The sequence below is a fragment of the Passer domesticus genome, unplaced genomic scaffold (genome assembly GCF_036417665.1).
Source record: "Passer domesticus isolate bPasDom1 unplaced genomic scaffold, bPasDom1.hap1 HAP1_SCAFFOLD_116, whole genome shotgun sequence".
Taxonomy (NCBI): domain Eukaryota; kingdom Metazoa; phylum Chordata; class Aves; order Passeriformes; family Passeridae; genus Passer; species Passer domesticus.
In genome coordinates, this window is record NW_026989914.1 from 157,425 (window position 1) to 172,883 (window position 15,459).

A 15,459-nucleotide genomic window follows, 5' to 3' on the forward strand; every position below is an offset into this window, starting at 1 on the left:
GCTGGCCTGGGTAAATCTATATACAGATGACTTTTCCAAAGCAGTGCATCGTTTCCCAGTGAAATACACGACCTCTTCTTACCTATGAAATTGTGCTTGAAGACACCTGTGAGCCAGCTCTGTGCAAGATTGCAAAGGAGCAAAGCTTTGGCATTTGGGCACACTTCTCTTTGTTTCTCTGCTCAGGCCTTTGGTGAGCACAGAACTCATCTAGGTAGAAAACTTTTGACCATACAGGATCTTTTGGATCCATTGTCCCCCAAACATGTCAATGTGTGGCCCTGTTGTCATGACAAATTAAAAACAGCAGCACAAGTGACACAAAGAAAACATGGCAAAAGAGGAAGAAGAGAGGCCCAGTGAAGAAAGGATGTGGTGAGACACTGCACTCCCATAATCTCCAGGAGATCCTGGTGTAACATTCTTCTTTTGGTTTATTTAAATTTAATTGATTCATTTAGGTTGTTTTAAATCATCAAAATAAAATATATACAATTAAAATATGTCATCAAAATTTAAATATACAATCAAACACATTTATTCAAAACTATCAGAACATAGATACATTTGCAACTATGAAGCCTAAACCTATTCCAAAATCCTAACTCCTATTGTTGATGAATCCTATAGTTGATGAATCCTATTCTTGATGAATCCTATTGTTGATGAATACTTTTCTTGATGAATCCTATTCTTAATGAATCCTATTCTTGATAATCCTAAAGCCTAAATCCTATTCTTGAAACATTCTTTGGACAGTTGGCAGCTTCTTCCTGATCTTGGAAGAAAGAGCATTTCTGGACTGGAGGCAAGGACTTTCTTGGTAAGGGAATATCAGAAATGTCCAGACAAAACTTCTTGGAAAGACTGTAGCCAGTCGTATCTGTGGAGACACAAAGTTTAACAGAGCCTGGAATGCAAACCTAAAGCATCTGAAGCTCCGTATTTAATAGGACAGATTCCTTGGAAATTTCTAAAGAGCTGCACAGGGAAACATGCTCCTGCTGGCTGCAACTTGAAACAGACCAGAGGAAAACCCTGCCCCACTTCCACAGAGCTGCCACAGGAACAGCCTGGCCTCTGGGCTGCCCTGGCACAGCAGGGAGCCCAGAGCCCTGTGCTCTCCAGCCATGGCTCAGCTGCACATGCACCCTGCTGCTGCTCTCCCTGCCCCACAGCTGAGCAGCCCTACAGCTCCACGGGGCACTGCCAGCAGCACAGCTCATTGCAGGGCACATGCAGGGCACAATGTGCACAGCCATTGTGTAATTCAAGCCAGTGTTCCCTGCCAATGTGCACAGCCTCTCTGGGCTGCCACAAGACCCTTCCTCCCAACAGAGAGTGGCCCAGCTCCCACCTCACCTCTGTGTGAGGCAGATCCATGCTTGGTCTTCATCTTGTCCTCTGTCTGCAGTTGCTTCAGGCTGATCCATGCTTAGTCTTCACCTTTTCCTCAGTCTGGGTTCACTTGAGGCTGATCCATACTTCATCTTCACCTTGTCATCAGTCTGCTGTTGCTTCTGGCCCCCCATGTCATGACTAGGAAGGGCAATGGTGATAACAGAGTGGGGGCAGATGCACACCCTTCCTTAGTATTTTGTCATTTCTGGCACAGCTGAAAAGTCATGTCCGGTGGTGTCCAGCTCAGAAACTTGTCCGCTTTCTGGAGAACATCAAACTGTTACCAGCCCAGAAGGCTGTTGAGGTTTTCCTGCACATGTGGAGGTGTGCTGTCAGCAAACTTAATGATCTGGCTGCCCAGTGCCTCACATAGGGCACAGGCCAGCTTGGTGACCACAGCGCAGACGTTGGCGCTTCGCACAGGCAGCGCCTTGTTCTCCAGGCAGGACCAGAGCACGGGCAGGGCGTAGCGCTCGACCGCTTCAGGGCTCCTGGCATGAGCCCATTCCACAAGCACTGCCGGGAGAGTGACACAGCTGCTTACCCACCAGCCTCCATGCAAACAGGGATCTACCTCTGCTCTTGCTTCTTGGAAGCCTCTCGGGCCAAGATCAGTGAAACAGCACACACAGCCCCGTGACCCAGAAATGGGCAAAGCCGCTGATCATCCTTGAAACACAACCACCAGCCCCTCGGGACTAATATCTCCAACCAGAGCCTTGTACCTGTGGCAGACTTTGTACCTTTACTCAATTATTGCACAATTTCTTTCTGCATGAACAATGAATGAAACGTCAAATTGCCTTCTATTTCCATTAACAAGTTGTCTAAACCCACGTAGAAGATTTGGAAATGCACCCTAGAGAGATAATTGAGAGATTTCTAATAAAAGCAATGATTCCATTTTTGTAACTTTGATGTCAAGGGCCAAAAGTCTAATCTGGCTCTCCCCTTTGCTCTGTGGCACACAGCAAAGGGCAGTATTAGAACACACTTCAAAACTCCAGCCCACCAGAGATGGCTGCTACTTGACAGCTGGATGAGAACCACCAGAGACTAGCCTGGTGTCTTTGGCAGAATGCTTTTGTGGCTTCCAACACAGAGCTGTTTCAAACCTCAGGGTGTCTTGGAGAATTACCCAGACCCATTGCCCTGGCATTTGCCCTGGCACTTGAGCATCTCCACATTTTAATGACATTTTCCCTCCCAATGTTAATAGCATTTCTTCTTACAACGTGCACTGAAATAGAGGCATAGAGAGAGAAAAAAGCTACACAGGGGACTGAAATTTGTCCAAAACACGAGGGTTTTCTCACATTGCCTCTGGAATCTGCTCTCTGCTCATTTTCTGAACTGAACTATATCAAACACAGACAAAAAGTGACTACCAACAGGCTCCTTGCATGGCAGATTTGGCTGAAAGATCAAAACCTGAAATGCTCAGGAGACCAGTCTTGTTTCCTGATCAGGCAAACTGTTATGTAGTAGCCATTTACTATTCTGTGGTGGAAGAAACTTCATTTCCTCTATGCTGTTAATCCACCAGCAGTCATCAACATTGAAAAAGCTCCTGAAAGTACCCAAAACCAATTTGGCTAAGCAGGAAAAGGGTTATGGTACCCATTCAAAAATGGGACTTAATTTGAGTTTAAATGCAATTAAAGACATTGGCCACTATGGGACTTGAGAAGGGCCCCAGTGAGAGCTCAGCACCTCCTGATGTGGAGGAGCTACTCTACTGTCTGTTCACTGGCATTCCCTGTAAATACTCCCTCGGAGACCTCTTGGCTTAGAAGGGGAGGCCGTACCTGTGATACGCTCCGTGACATCCAGCAGAGCTTGGCCACTCAGTCGTCTCCATTGGTGGCAGAGCTCTTTCATCAGTGATACTTCATCTACAAGTGAAACACACGTTTCTGTTCACTCTTCTGAGGGCATAGGAGAGAGAACAGTGGTGAGGGAAAGGGCAGGGGCAACCCCATTTTATACAATAAAGTCCATTTCTGCTGATTTTTGAATCCTTTTCTTCTTTCCTTCCAGCCTACTTGTCAGTGTTTAAAATGCCAAAAGAAAAGCTCTCCTTTCACATTTGTAAATCCAAAGTTGTCTGCTCTATCAGGAGCTATGTTAAAACATTTCACATCAGGGTCCTCGAGAGTTCAGTCACATGGAAGCAATGAAAAGGTTCTGCATCCCAGAGCCAAAAGGAAGAAGCCTATACTTGGGACACAGAAAGGCACTGAGTCAGGCAGTCCATGACTTCGCAGAGCAGCTGAGGTGGAGAAAGTGGAAACTCCCCTTGAAGACCTGCCTCTTCAACACTCCATTGTTCAGCCATATTCCCCCAGTGTGGCATTTTCAGACCCGACATCAATCTGTGTGGCAGAAAAATTTACAGCTGCCCTTGCCTCTATAGGTATTTGCCATTTCCTTCTTGTCCCATGCAAAACAACGTGTGGAACAAGGCATCATTGACAGATGGATTTTGACCCATGTGTTATAAAGAAATGAACTTGATGAATCCTATGGTCCCCTTTGAAAAAAGAAGACAAAGAAGAAAGGTGGAAAACAGGCAGCTACTGCCTATAATGTAGAGCCTTCCAGGTGGCTGCTGTGCAGAAGCTCTGATGGGCCGGTGTCCCTTCATGCCTACAGCAAAGCTGTTCATTTGGCAAGTCAGACGGGGCCCAAGCAAACTCCAAAACCCCTTTGCCTCTGAATTGCAGCAAAGCTCTAGTCCAGGACTTGCTCTTCAGACCAGCAGCACAGAGCCAAGGGCTCCTGGGACTGTTGGGAAATGCTGCTGCACATTCCAGCCAGTTGGGGATGGTGCATAAGGACTGCACCTGCACAGCTTCTGGTGGGTGTCAGCTGGAGCATTCCACAGACAGCAACAGCTACCAAGGCACTCAGCGTTCTCTTGTGTCGGACAGACAGAGACACAGGTGAGGAGAGTCCATGCCAGAGCTCAGCCTTACCTAAATGCACAACAGATTGGTCCAGTGCCGTCATAGCTGCAGCATGAACCCCGGGATCCTTTGAGTTTAGGTTCTTTGTTATGCCTTCAACCAAACGGATCATCAATGGGTTCATGGCATCCTGCAGCAGTCCTATGATTTCTGCCAGCGCCTCCAGCGCCTTCTGCTTCACTTTCTTATGTGTGTCACAGATTCTCAGGCCAAAATAATCAAAAATCTGTGAAGAGAACAAACAACATGAAAGCTTGATTAAAATGACCTTTTTTGAAGAGGCGATGTAGAAATGAGCACTCAGGAATCTAAAAGATGAAAGTGATCCTTTCTTTCAGGTCAGCCCTTGCTTGCACATTTTCACTGTTTTCCTGTGGGCCACTCACTGGAATGGTTGCACAACCTCATGCTGCTTGAAAGATTTTCATCTGTTTTTAAGAGGTTTGGGTGGGGACAGAAAAATTCCTATGGTGTTTCTCTCATCCTATAAATCATTGAATCAATTCCATTTATTAATTCAAAAGACTACCTTTGCTTTACAAGTATGGAAGCAGATGTTTACAATGCCCATTTTTTTATACAGTTGCCTCAAGTATTGAGGGCAGCTATGATTTTGCCTAAACTATGGCTGGAGGAGATCTAAGTTTTATTTTCTCTGTCTCAGAACCTGTGTCTGGAGAAGGGCAGGGCTCAGATCAACTCTTCCAGGATCCAGACCATTGCTCTGACTAACAGGTGGACTTGTGAAATATAATGTGCTGTACAGCTCTCATTCCAGCAGGTTCAGTCCCTTGACAGCCACATTATCAGGCACAATTTTCTGGAAAAAGGGGAAAAGCAGCTACTGGGAGAAGGGATGGATCTGTCCTTATTTGTTTTCTTCCTTTCCAAAGAGAAAAAAAGGCCCCCCAAGAAGGGTGAGCACCATCTTTACCAAGAGGAACAGGGACGAGGATGGAAATGAGTTTTACCTGTGCAAGACAAGATGGAGTTCACAGAAGTATCCTTTTAAAAATATTTTGTTTAAACCAACCCAGCCGGATACTTCTCTTCCCCATGCAAACCCATTTTTTCTCTAGAAAATAATTGCCATGTCTTCAATGGCTCAATTCCCTCCACTTAACCCAACTGGGAGTAGGAGACAGCAGAGGTTACACCAGCAGAAAATTCTGCCATCATCTGATGAACAGCAGCAATAGGCACCTGCCAGACAAATACAGCTGGACTGAAATAACTTGTCCTGAAGCCTGGAGCTCAATTAATTTGTCTGGATAAGAAGGGCCAGTCTGTCCCAAACAGCCAGGATATAGTGCCAAGACACACTGAATTGAATTTACTTCTGCAGGCTTGGGAAAGGAGCTAAATGAAAGGAGCAATGAAGGTATCCTACATACTTGGACAATGTTAGTGGAGATGAGCTGGGGTCTGGTTTTGGACAGGTCTAGGAGGAGTGCCACTCCTTCCATCCGTGTCTGGAACGCCTTGGCTTCCAGGAGATGGTAAAGCTTCTGGAGCAGCTCCCTTTCTTCCACAGATGCAGGTAACGTGACCTGGGCTCTTGCACGGTGTAGGCGGCGTCCACCAGTGGCAGACTTTGCCCTGGAAAATAAAATCAAATTAGGATCTGTTTCTGATAATCCCTTCAGTTAATTGTGAGCCAAACATCTTGGGGAGCTTTCCTAATGATGTGATTTCAAGCTAGAAAATCATGAGGCTCTGAAGTGAAGAACAACGTGGACTTCATGACAATCATTATGGGAAACAATCTGCAAGTCACATTCTTCCAGTGCTCACGCAGGAAAACCAAGGATGAGATGCATCTGATCTACCTTCAGATGGCTTCTAAGACACACAGGTCACGTTGCTTTGTGGGGAAAGAGAGACACTGCTTCCAAGTTTAAATGCCTCCTCATACGGGATGTGTGTGTCTTACAATAAGGAAACTCATCACTCTGGAGAAGTGTCTCTACAACCAGGCATGACAATCTGCAAAAGTAGCTCAGATGCATCTGAACAGATGAACAGGGGCATAGCTAAATGATCCAGAAAATCAGTAACATAGAGAAAAACAGAAATCAGACATCCCAGAACTACGCTCACATTTCATTTGCTTCCCTAGAAACTAGATGCACAGCGTAACAAACCCACTGGGAATAATCCTCTTGGATCAACCTGTCTCTTCCATGAGAATGGGAAGATGCTGGGTATGCTACTGAGGCATGTGGTCACTTTCTTGCCACCGCTGAGCATGACAGAGCTAAATAAATCCCCTCTGTTGTCAGAGGAGAACAGTACAAGTAGCTCTGCCACTGGCATGAAGAGACAGCAAGGACCAAATTCCTGTCTTAAATGCTGATTGCAGCACAGGGCGAAAGAAACCAAACACGCTGTCCATCAAGCAAACTGTAGGAAGGACAGGAATCGCAAGACAAAAAGTCCACTTTGAGATACCTGTTGACCAAAATGGCTTAGGAATTGTCTTGCTCCTTACTACTCAAACTTGGTACTGCTGTTTGAGGGTAAGAAAACCAACAATCAGCTAGACCAAACCTCATGGAAGGGAACTGCTTGTTTGAGGAATGGCATCCTGCCTCTAGACTGGGACTTCTCATTAAAACACCCATCTAAAAAGGACTCCACTTGGATGAAAAAAAACCCTGGTTGAATTTACTTGTCTCAAGTCAGGCAGCAGAGACTTGGCCCTCTCTCCCAGCCTCCACAGCCCTGCCCTTGCCACTGCACTGGATCATCTGAACTGCAAGCAATGGGTGACTTTTTGTCGCCCAGTATTTGTGGAAAGCCCTCCAGAGAAACTGTGTTCAACACAATGCAGAAATAGATATTTTTTATCCTAGAGCATTTGTAGGGAAAGGAAACAATCTTTGGCACTGGTCATCTCAATCAGAAAGGTGTGCCTGAGGAAGAGGCATGTGAAGTTTTTCATGGGCTTTGTCACATCTGGCAAAAGTGCTCAGTACCGTTTGCTAGGAGGCGATGTGGCCTGGGGCTTCTGGGAGCCATCATTCCTCTTCTTCACCGGCTCCTGCACAGGTGGGAGTTCAGCCTTCTGGTTTTCCATCCCCTACAGAGACACAGAGAAACCCCATCAATCTTTAGAATAGAACTAGGAAATTCCCTCTTTAAAACACCAGTTAGAACCAGGATCACTGCTACCATGGCCTAGGGAAACATTTCCTAACTTACAGAAATAAACAGACCAGAGATTCAGTGATGCCAACTCTTTGTTTTTGGTAGCCCAAGGCAGGTTATGGGTGCTACCATACTGAGCTGCTGTCTAAAATCCCAAATTTATGAGTTTTGACCATAAATGGGAATTATGCAAACTGGTAGGCAATGAGTGGTCTTAAAGGAAGCAGCAGAAAGAACTGGACTCTTTGGGGGTTGGCCCATTGTGTTGGAAGTTGATTTGGTTCAACACTTATTCTCCCTGCCCCTGCATAAAGAAACACTCCCTTCTGTAATGTAGATAAAAAGAATAAAATCCCTCCCAATAAAAGAAATGATTTTCCACTGGATGCTGCTGAATTTACCAAGCTTCTTCCAGCTCCACAGGGCTTGACAGCAGGGCAGTATTCCTAAAAGACAGACAATAATTGTAGTAACTAGGATTGACTTGGACATCTTTTGTATATTTGGGAATTTTCTTGGTACTACTAAGAGACTTAGAGTCTCTTTTGCAAAGACTCTGTTATGTTCAGAAGCACTATTGTCACTTAATTGCTTTACTGAGGGCAGGGTAGGGAGAGTGCTGTGGGGGCTTACACATGAATATAAACCCATTTTCTCCTCTCTCCCTTTCCTCTTTGTGACCCATATTCAAAGTATTCAAAACCCCACTTTTCCCCTAATAATACAGTTCCTCTGTGGTCTGCAGAAGAACAGGCTGAGGATTAACAGCTCATTTTCAGGAATAAAATGATTCAGCAAAAGAGGAATGAGATACAGACACATTGGGTATGTTGGATCTCCTATTAGCAGTGGCAATACTTGCACAAAGGAGACATTTGTCCTGCCAAGCACTTACTTTCTTCTTAATTCTCTTCAGGATATCTTCCAGGTCATGCGTTGAAAGAGATTGTTCCAAAAGCTTTTTAAATTTTTGATTACTAAGCAACATCTTCACCATCTCCTGTCCATAATGCCTAAGGAAGGACGGAAGGAAACAAAAGAAAATTTAACAAAGGAAGAGTGTTAACAGAAGAGGCTGATGCCTTAAACTCATCGGGTGCAATGTTTGCATGAGAAGGTGTTACCTACACTCAGCAAAGAGGGAGATTTACCTCACTTGACACTGCACAGTGCTGTCAGCTGAACACAAGAGGCAAGAGGAGAATGTGGGGCAACAGAAAAATACCATTTCTCTCTGAAACTGGGGGCGTGCTTCTGTGGGATCAAAGGACCCCAGGCAACAAGGGAAACACATCTGCTTTGTTGTCAGAGCCTGTTAGCAGTGTTCTGCTGCCCTTGCACATCCATTTTCCTTCCTTTAACTGGAGGGAAGCCAGGACAAAACACCTCATCCTTGCTTTTGATTATTCTATACTATCTTTATGCACATGGGCAGTTAGTTGCTCTGGTGTTCTTGGCAGCTATTAATGGGAATTTCATCATCAAAGGAAGGGGATTTTGGTGGCTTGGGGTGATTTTGCCACTAGGAAACCACAATTTTCTTCAAGAAGAAATGTGGAGGTCACTGAGCCACACATAATAGCACTCTAGAAATCTGCAGAAGAGGTTTAGAAAGACTGAATACATTGGCTAAAGACCTCTAAAATATTTGTAGGGAAGTCTTAAGTTAATGAGAAACAGATGTTTGGGATCCTTCAATGATGAACATTAGCCAACACTTTGGCTTTCTCTTGTGCACCTAAGGCCAAACAAAACTGTTGGACTGGCTAATCAGAGCTCTTGTGATCTCAGTAAAGAATCTTTCAAGTGTCACAGGAAGTTGGCAATGCTCCTTGCTGCCAACCTCAGGTTACCCACTACAGTCATGTCCCCAGACAACCCAGAGCAGTGGTCACAGCACCAAGCCTGACAGAGCTCAAGAAGCGTTTGGACAATGCTCTCAGGCACATGGAGTGACTCTTGGGCTGTCCTGCACATGGCCAGGAGCTGGACTGCATGACCCACATGGGTTCCCTCCAACTCTGCATATTCCATGATTCTGTGCCCCTTAGCCACACTGTGAGGTCACTTATTATTGCCTTGAGTTTCCACTCTTTCTGGTTTTAGCTTAAAGCCAAACACAAAACGGTTTTCCTGTTTTAGGAGGTGAAAGAAGATCATTACCTCGTGTCCTTGTGACTGTCCTGAGCAAGTGTCCCTGCCACCTGTGCCAGCCTCTCAGCCCTGGGTGTGCCTGCAAGCTTCGTGACTCCCATTTTCTCCATCAAGGACAGGAGGAGTTGGGCCGTACACTTCCGCGCCAGGACGTAGCGGCTCCTGGGAAGGAGAGAGCAAACCCTGGGACACAGGGAGAAGGAGCAGCAGCAGCACAGGCCTTGGCCACAGCCTGCTCCCTGTCCGTGCTGGGGGAAGGAGCCTGGCTTCTCCCTGCAGCTGCAGACACCTGTAGAAGGTTCTGTCCTCAGATAAACACAAAGTTAGCATTGTACAGAAGGGCTGTCTGCCTGGAAAAGGGAAGCATTCAGTCTCCCTGCACTATCGGATGCTCAATTTCTTTCCCGAAGTTTACTTGGAGAAAGATTAAAGTAATAGATTACATATGAATTATTTAGAAATTAAGGATAATTCGTGCTGACCCATCAGAGGGCACCCACTACCCAGAGCTGCAGCAGGATGAGGCTCTTTCCACCCATTCATCCCCAAATCTGCAGACCCCTGGGAAAACACAAATGCAGAGAAAACACGCCGTGGGCCGTGAAGTTGAGGAACACCCAGCAATGCAGCCTGTTTCTTTTGTAAAGCTTGGCAAGGGATACGTCTGAGTGCTTTACCATATTCCAAAGCTGAGGAAAGGGTGGCAGTCAGTTTAGCAGCTTGTCCTATTCTAGAGACTGTCTCTTGGAAACTATCAGGCCCAGCACCAACACTTAAGGCAGCATTTGCTTCAGCTGTCCCATGGCACTCAGCCGGTGAGGGTGCCTGGAAAGTGCTCCATCATCTCAGGGCTAACATGAAACATCAGTTTGAATAGAAAGCAGAGCTCTAAGGCCAGGACAGTCATACAAGACTCCTTTTGGCAGGAGCTGCACCTGCTGTGCAGGCTATGCCACACCCAGCACATTCTCCCTGATGTGCTCCATGCCCCAGCAAATACCCTCCTTATTTCTCAGAAAGGAGAAATGAGGTTGATCAGAGAATCATGTCACTGAGTCCACAGAAGATGCAGGATACAGGGCCCTTCCCTTCCACCATTCCTGTTCTCTCTGTCATCCCTTCCCTCACCCACACACTAGAAGGTCAAGAATATCACAGAAAGAAGAAGAACCTACTTGACTCCATTGTCCATGAGAGCAGTCATTGCTCGTGTAGGAGTCACGTTCTGTACCATCATGCCCAGGCTCTGACAGGCTGCCTTCTGAATAAACTCTGGGGAATTCCGCAACATGTGGAGAAGGACTGCAGCAATCTGATCCACCTCGGAGTCCATGTCCTTCCCCAAGATCGCAAAGAGCTCTCCCAGAGTGACAATTGCAGAGCAGGACACGTTGGACCGGAGGTTGGTCACCTGGGGAAGTCATGAGGGGAAACATAAGCATCACCTTGAAAAGAAAACCAGTTTCCTTAGACAAGACTCCCAGGAAATCACAACACGTCCTACTGTGTATAAAAGCACATTAGGAGCAGAAGAGCCCAAGCACAGAAAGGCACTTACTCTGGCACCAATTTCTGGCCACACACCTGCTTACTGCAGGCATGAAAAATAGGCTTCACTAAAGTGTTCCACTTAACCCTTCTATAATGTCTACTGCTTTGATTTTAGGCCCTTTTATTTGAAAAACATAGAAGCAAAATATAGGAAGGGCTGCTTTCAAACCATAAAGGCACAAGGCATAAAGATAAAACATTCAGATGCTCCTGTTCAAAAAAGCAACACCTATAGCTGAAGCAGCCAGGCAGAAAACAGAAAACAGGCTCAGGTCTACAGACTCATTTGCAGTGTTCAATTACAGCTTGAGCAGAGATTGGGACTCTGGTATATCATGTCATTAGTGTCTCTTTTCTGCCTTGCATTATAATGGTACCTCACTCACAGACAAGTGTCAGATACCCAACCTGCCAGTAAATACAGCTACATGTACACACAGATCCTACAGATAGCTGACAGACATTAGAAATAGAAGGTCTAAAACCAGAAATGAAGGCAGTCCCTGAGCACACATGGAGATGAACAAGCACATATTCTACTCTACAAGGTGTGTATCAAGTATGGGGGACAATTCAGAGCAATGTTCTCACCTCACTGGTAACTGCCAAGCAAATCTCACGAAGTCGACAGAGCAGGACTTCTGAATGGGACTCAGCCAGCAGTGTGATGTTCAAGAGTCCCTTCTTCTTCTGTTCCCTGAAAGGCAAGTACAAAAAAGATTGATTTTTCTCTCTACCCAAGCACTTGGCAGCACCCTCTGAAATCACCAGGCTGGCAGCTCAGTCAAAGCATGGCAGGTGCTTTTCAAGGAGTATTTAATGAAATCGTGGAACACATTGCCACAGGATGTTGTGGCTGTCAAAAGCATACACAAATCCAAGAGGCAAAGAGAGGGCTTTCAGAGTCTTCATTTGTGACCTTTCTGAAAATCTCTGCTATGAAGTCCCTCTGTCATCACTGCTTCCTAGAAGCTGTGAGGCCAGGCCATGCTGCTGGTTCTTGTCACCTCCCTGTACCTGTCCCTGAGACACAGTCCCATTGGGCTGTTACTGGGACATTTTCCTTCTTTAGCAGCCCCAGCAGGCAGTTCAGCACTGAGAGTCTGCACTGGCACTCTGGAGCTGAGTTTCCACTCTACAATCGAGGCCTGTGTGTCACCAACTCCACCTCACACGTTCCCCAAAAAAGCAGCAGGATGTCCCAGAAGATTAAGATTCCACCCCTGGGCAAGACCTGTTAAAACTCTGGCTTTTCCCAGGACACTCTGACCTAAAACAACGCCCACAACAGCAAAGTGTTATTGAAAAGGAGCAAACAACTCCATCTCTCAGCACTTGCTTTGTGCAGGCCCTCAGCTACAGGAAGGTGTGTGAGGCATCAGAGCTGCAGCCAGGGCTGGCAACTGATCCCACGGGCACCCCTGAGTGTCATCTGGACCCCCACACCTGCAGAAGCTCTCTGCACCTCCCAGGGCATCAAAGAGAAATGGGGAAGAGAAAGCAGAAGAGAAAGGGCAAAGCAAAGGAGACTGCACAAGGAGATGCAACGTGGCTAATTTTTCATGCTTATTCCTGTGAGAATGAAGCATCCACCAGTGAGTGGATGCTAACCCAGACATCAAAAAGACAACCAATATCACCTAACATTTGTAAGGGTATCACCTCTGGGCCTCCTTCTGTCTGTGTAGAGTTTTGGGACACATTGTGAGTATTGACAAAACATCTCAAGCCCGTAGGAATCAGTGAGAAGGAAAAGTTGAATTGCAAAAGTGCAAGATTCCCAGAGGATTTTATTTCTCTTTCCTTCTCTTCTGCCATGAGCCCTTCAGGAGTAATGGTAGGCAGAAGGACTTGAAGGCACAACTCAGTCCATTTCTCAAAAAGAGGAGCTGCCTGGAGCTGCTTCTGCGACTCACATGCAGGAGTCCCTGCCATTTCTGTCAGCAGTGGGAGCAGAGAGGAATCTTACTCAGTCCCACTGGGCCAGTGGCCCAAGGCACCCAAATCTCTACACTCAAAACTGCTGCCATCCTGCTTCTGCCTTCAGCCAGCAAAGCATCTCGTCCCACAGCTTTCTCTCTTCCCTCAGCATTTCCTTTGCAGCTCCATGGAGCAGCAGCCAAAGCCAGGAAACAGCATGGACCTGCTGCAGTTGGCGCAGTGCTGCAGAGCAAGGCCAAGAAAAGGCTGCTCTCCATCTTTATCCTCTCACAGCTCCACAGAGGTTTCAGCAGTGCCCTTTGGCCCTCTGGGCTCTCGGGGCTCAGAGGCACCAGCAAGACACACTTCTGACCGACCTTAATGCCAAGAGGGACACAGAGTGATAGGGCCTTTCTTACCAGTCGTCGCTGCCCAGCAAGGACAGTGCCTCCTGCAAGGCCTGCTGTGGGTCCGAAAAGGCTCTGTCCTTCTGCCTGTGCCCACGGAGCGGCTCCTCTTGGCGCTGGGCACCAGTGGCTGTCTGCGAGGTCTCTGCAAGGACAGGGTCGGCCATGGGCGCTGCAGGCCCGGGCAAGGCACCCGCCATGGAGCGGCCTGCAGCCCATCTCCCAGCCAGGGTTCCCTGTGGCACACACTGCCACTGGGGCACAGACTTCCCTGCTCTCTGGATCCTGGGGCTCCCTGCTTTCTCTCAGCCTCCCCAGCTGAGCACAGCTCCAGGCTAAACCTGACAATTGCCCCACAGCCCCAGCTCCAAGTGCCACAGGTGCCACAGCCAGCGGCAGGTTCCTGAGGCCGCAGAGCTCCCACTCCCTGCCAGGCAGTGCCAACAGCAGGACTGGCCAGCCCAGGAGGGAACCCCTCAGGTGCCCCTCTTGTCTCAGCACCCTGATTTCCCACAGCCCTGAGGACAGGAGGTCTCGGCAAGTCCCTGAGGAGAGACCTGCAGCTGCCTCGTGACAGCACCAAGCCAAGCCTGAAGAACCCAGCCCTGCTGGGCCCAGCTCAATCCCCAGGGAGCAACAACCAGGGAACAGCCACACCTGACCCTTCACACCTGACAGTGCCTCTGTTTCCATTGACTTCAAATATTCTAGACTACCAAGCTGCAGTAACTCCAAAGTAGATTTGCTGTTCATTCTCAGGACACACTATGAACCCAAGATCCCGGCTGTGCTGGCTGAGGCAGGAGGCAGTTCATGCTCCTTTTGCAAGGACAAACCCCTGCAGGAAAATGCTGCCACGGAGCAGGCTTACCTGAGGAGCTGCATGGGAAGCTGCCATCTCCAGGGAGGGTGGGCGTACTGGGCTGTAAGGGCACCGTGTCCTGCTTTCTCACGACCATTTTCTTCATGGCGCTACCAGGGTCTTTTCTCTGTACACTGGGAGCTGTGCCATTGATAGGTGGTAGGCTGAACCTGCAGGGACCAAAGAGGAGCTTGTAAGTGGAGAGTGCTGGACGGGGTGATGATGGAAAAGGCCAGAGAAGTTGCTAGAGCTGGGTAACATTCTTTGTTGTCCCAAAGAACTACAAGTATAACAATGGCACACTAACATGGGACAGTGATCACAGAATCCCAGAGGAGTTTGGGCTGGAAGGCACCTTTAACCACCATCTAGTCCAACCCCTGTGAGCAGGGACGTTGTCTAGATCAGGTTTGTCAGAGCCCTACGTAAACTGGCCTTGAACACCTTCAAGGATAGACCAACAACAGCTTCCCTTGGCAAATCCTGCCAGCTTTTCATCCCCTTCATTTAAGAAAAAATTCTCCTTAATATCTAATGTAAATCTGCCCTCTTCTAGTTTAAAAGCAAACTGCAGTGACGCTTCTCCTAAGAAACAAAGAAAACCCAGAGTATTGCTTTGCTTTTGTTCTCCTGTTCCAGAGGCAGGCAGGGAAGTTACCAAAGTGCAGATAGCCTGGTGTGATGCCCTCGGGCTGAGTGCTGCCCCTGAGGGCCCCGCTGCCACCCTCGGGCAGCGCTCACGGCCCTGCAGGCTGAGCCCCTCAGCCAGGATTCAGTTGGGAATGCTGCTTGCTCCTGGGGCTACAACACAAGCACTGCCTGGGGCTTCAGCACAGCTCTACAGCGCCAGCTCCTCAGCAGGGAGCGGCAGGAGAAGGATCTCTGGTGTTTTCATCAGAAGGAATGGAATTTAGTTCCTTCCAGGCTGCAGCCTGGTTGAAAAGCATCCTTTTGGCCTCACCTTCCCTGGAGGCTGCTCTCCAGGAGAGAGTCTGAAGTCCCAGTGTACTTTGCAAGACAGAATTTTCTACTCTGAAAGACTTTA

General features: G+C 47.6%; 2 protein-coding genes across 2 annotated transcripts; both read right to left on the reverse strand.

Moving 5' to 3' along the window:
- Positions 1 to 522: 522 nt before the first annotated feature.
- Positions 523 to 9,810, reverse strand: LOC135291771 (TOG array regulator of axonemal microtubules protein 2-like). Its single transcript, XM_064406027.1, has 9 exons — positions 9,684 to 9,810; positions 8,416 to 8,533; positions 7,922 to 7,966; positions 7,349 to 7,452; positions 5,765 to 5,969; positions 4,380 to 4,596; positions 3,210 to 3,296; positions 1,363 to 1,917; positions 523 to 883 (listed from the first exon to the last, which is right to left on the reverse strand). Exons 1-8 carry the CDS (start codon positions 9,782 to 9,784, stop codon positions 1,682 to 1,684), a joined length of 1,113 nt encoding a protein of 370 aa, XP_064262097.1. The 5' UTR covers positions 9,785 to 9,810; the 3' UTR covers positions 523 to 883; positions 1,363 to 1,681.
- A 570-nt stretch (positions 9,811 to 10,380) lies between these two features.
- Positions 10,381 to 14,569, reverse strand: LOC135291783 (TOG array regulator of axonemal microtubules protein 2-like). Its single transcript, XM_064406046.1, has 4 exons — positions 14,424 to 14,569; positions 13,565 to 13,697; positions 11,817 to 11,922; positions 10,381 to 11,085 (listed from the first exon to the last, which is right to left on the reverse strand). The coding sequence occupies exons 1-4, from the start codon at positions 14,518 to 14,520 to the stop codon at positions 10,846 to 10,848; spliced, it is 576 nt and encodes a 191-aa protein (XP_064262116.1). The 5' UTR covers positions 14,521 to 14,569; the 3' UTR covers positions 10,381 to 10,845.
- Positions 14,570 to 15,459: the final 890 nt, after the last annotated feature.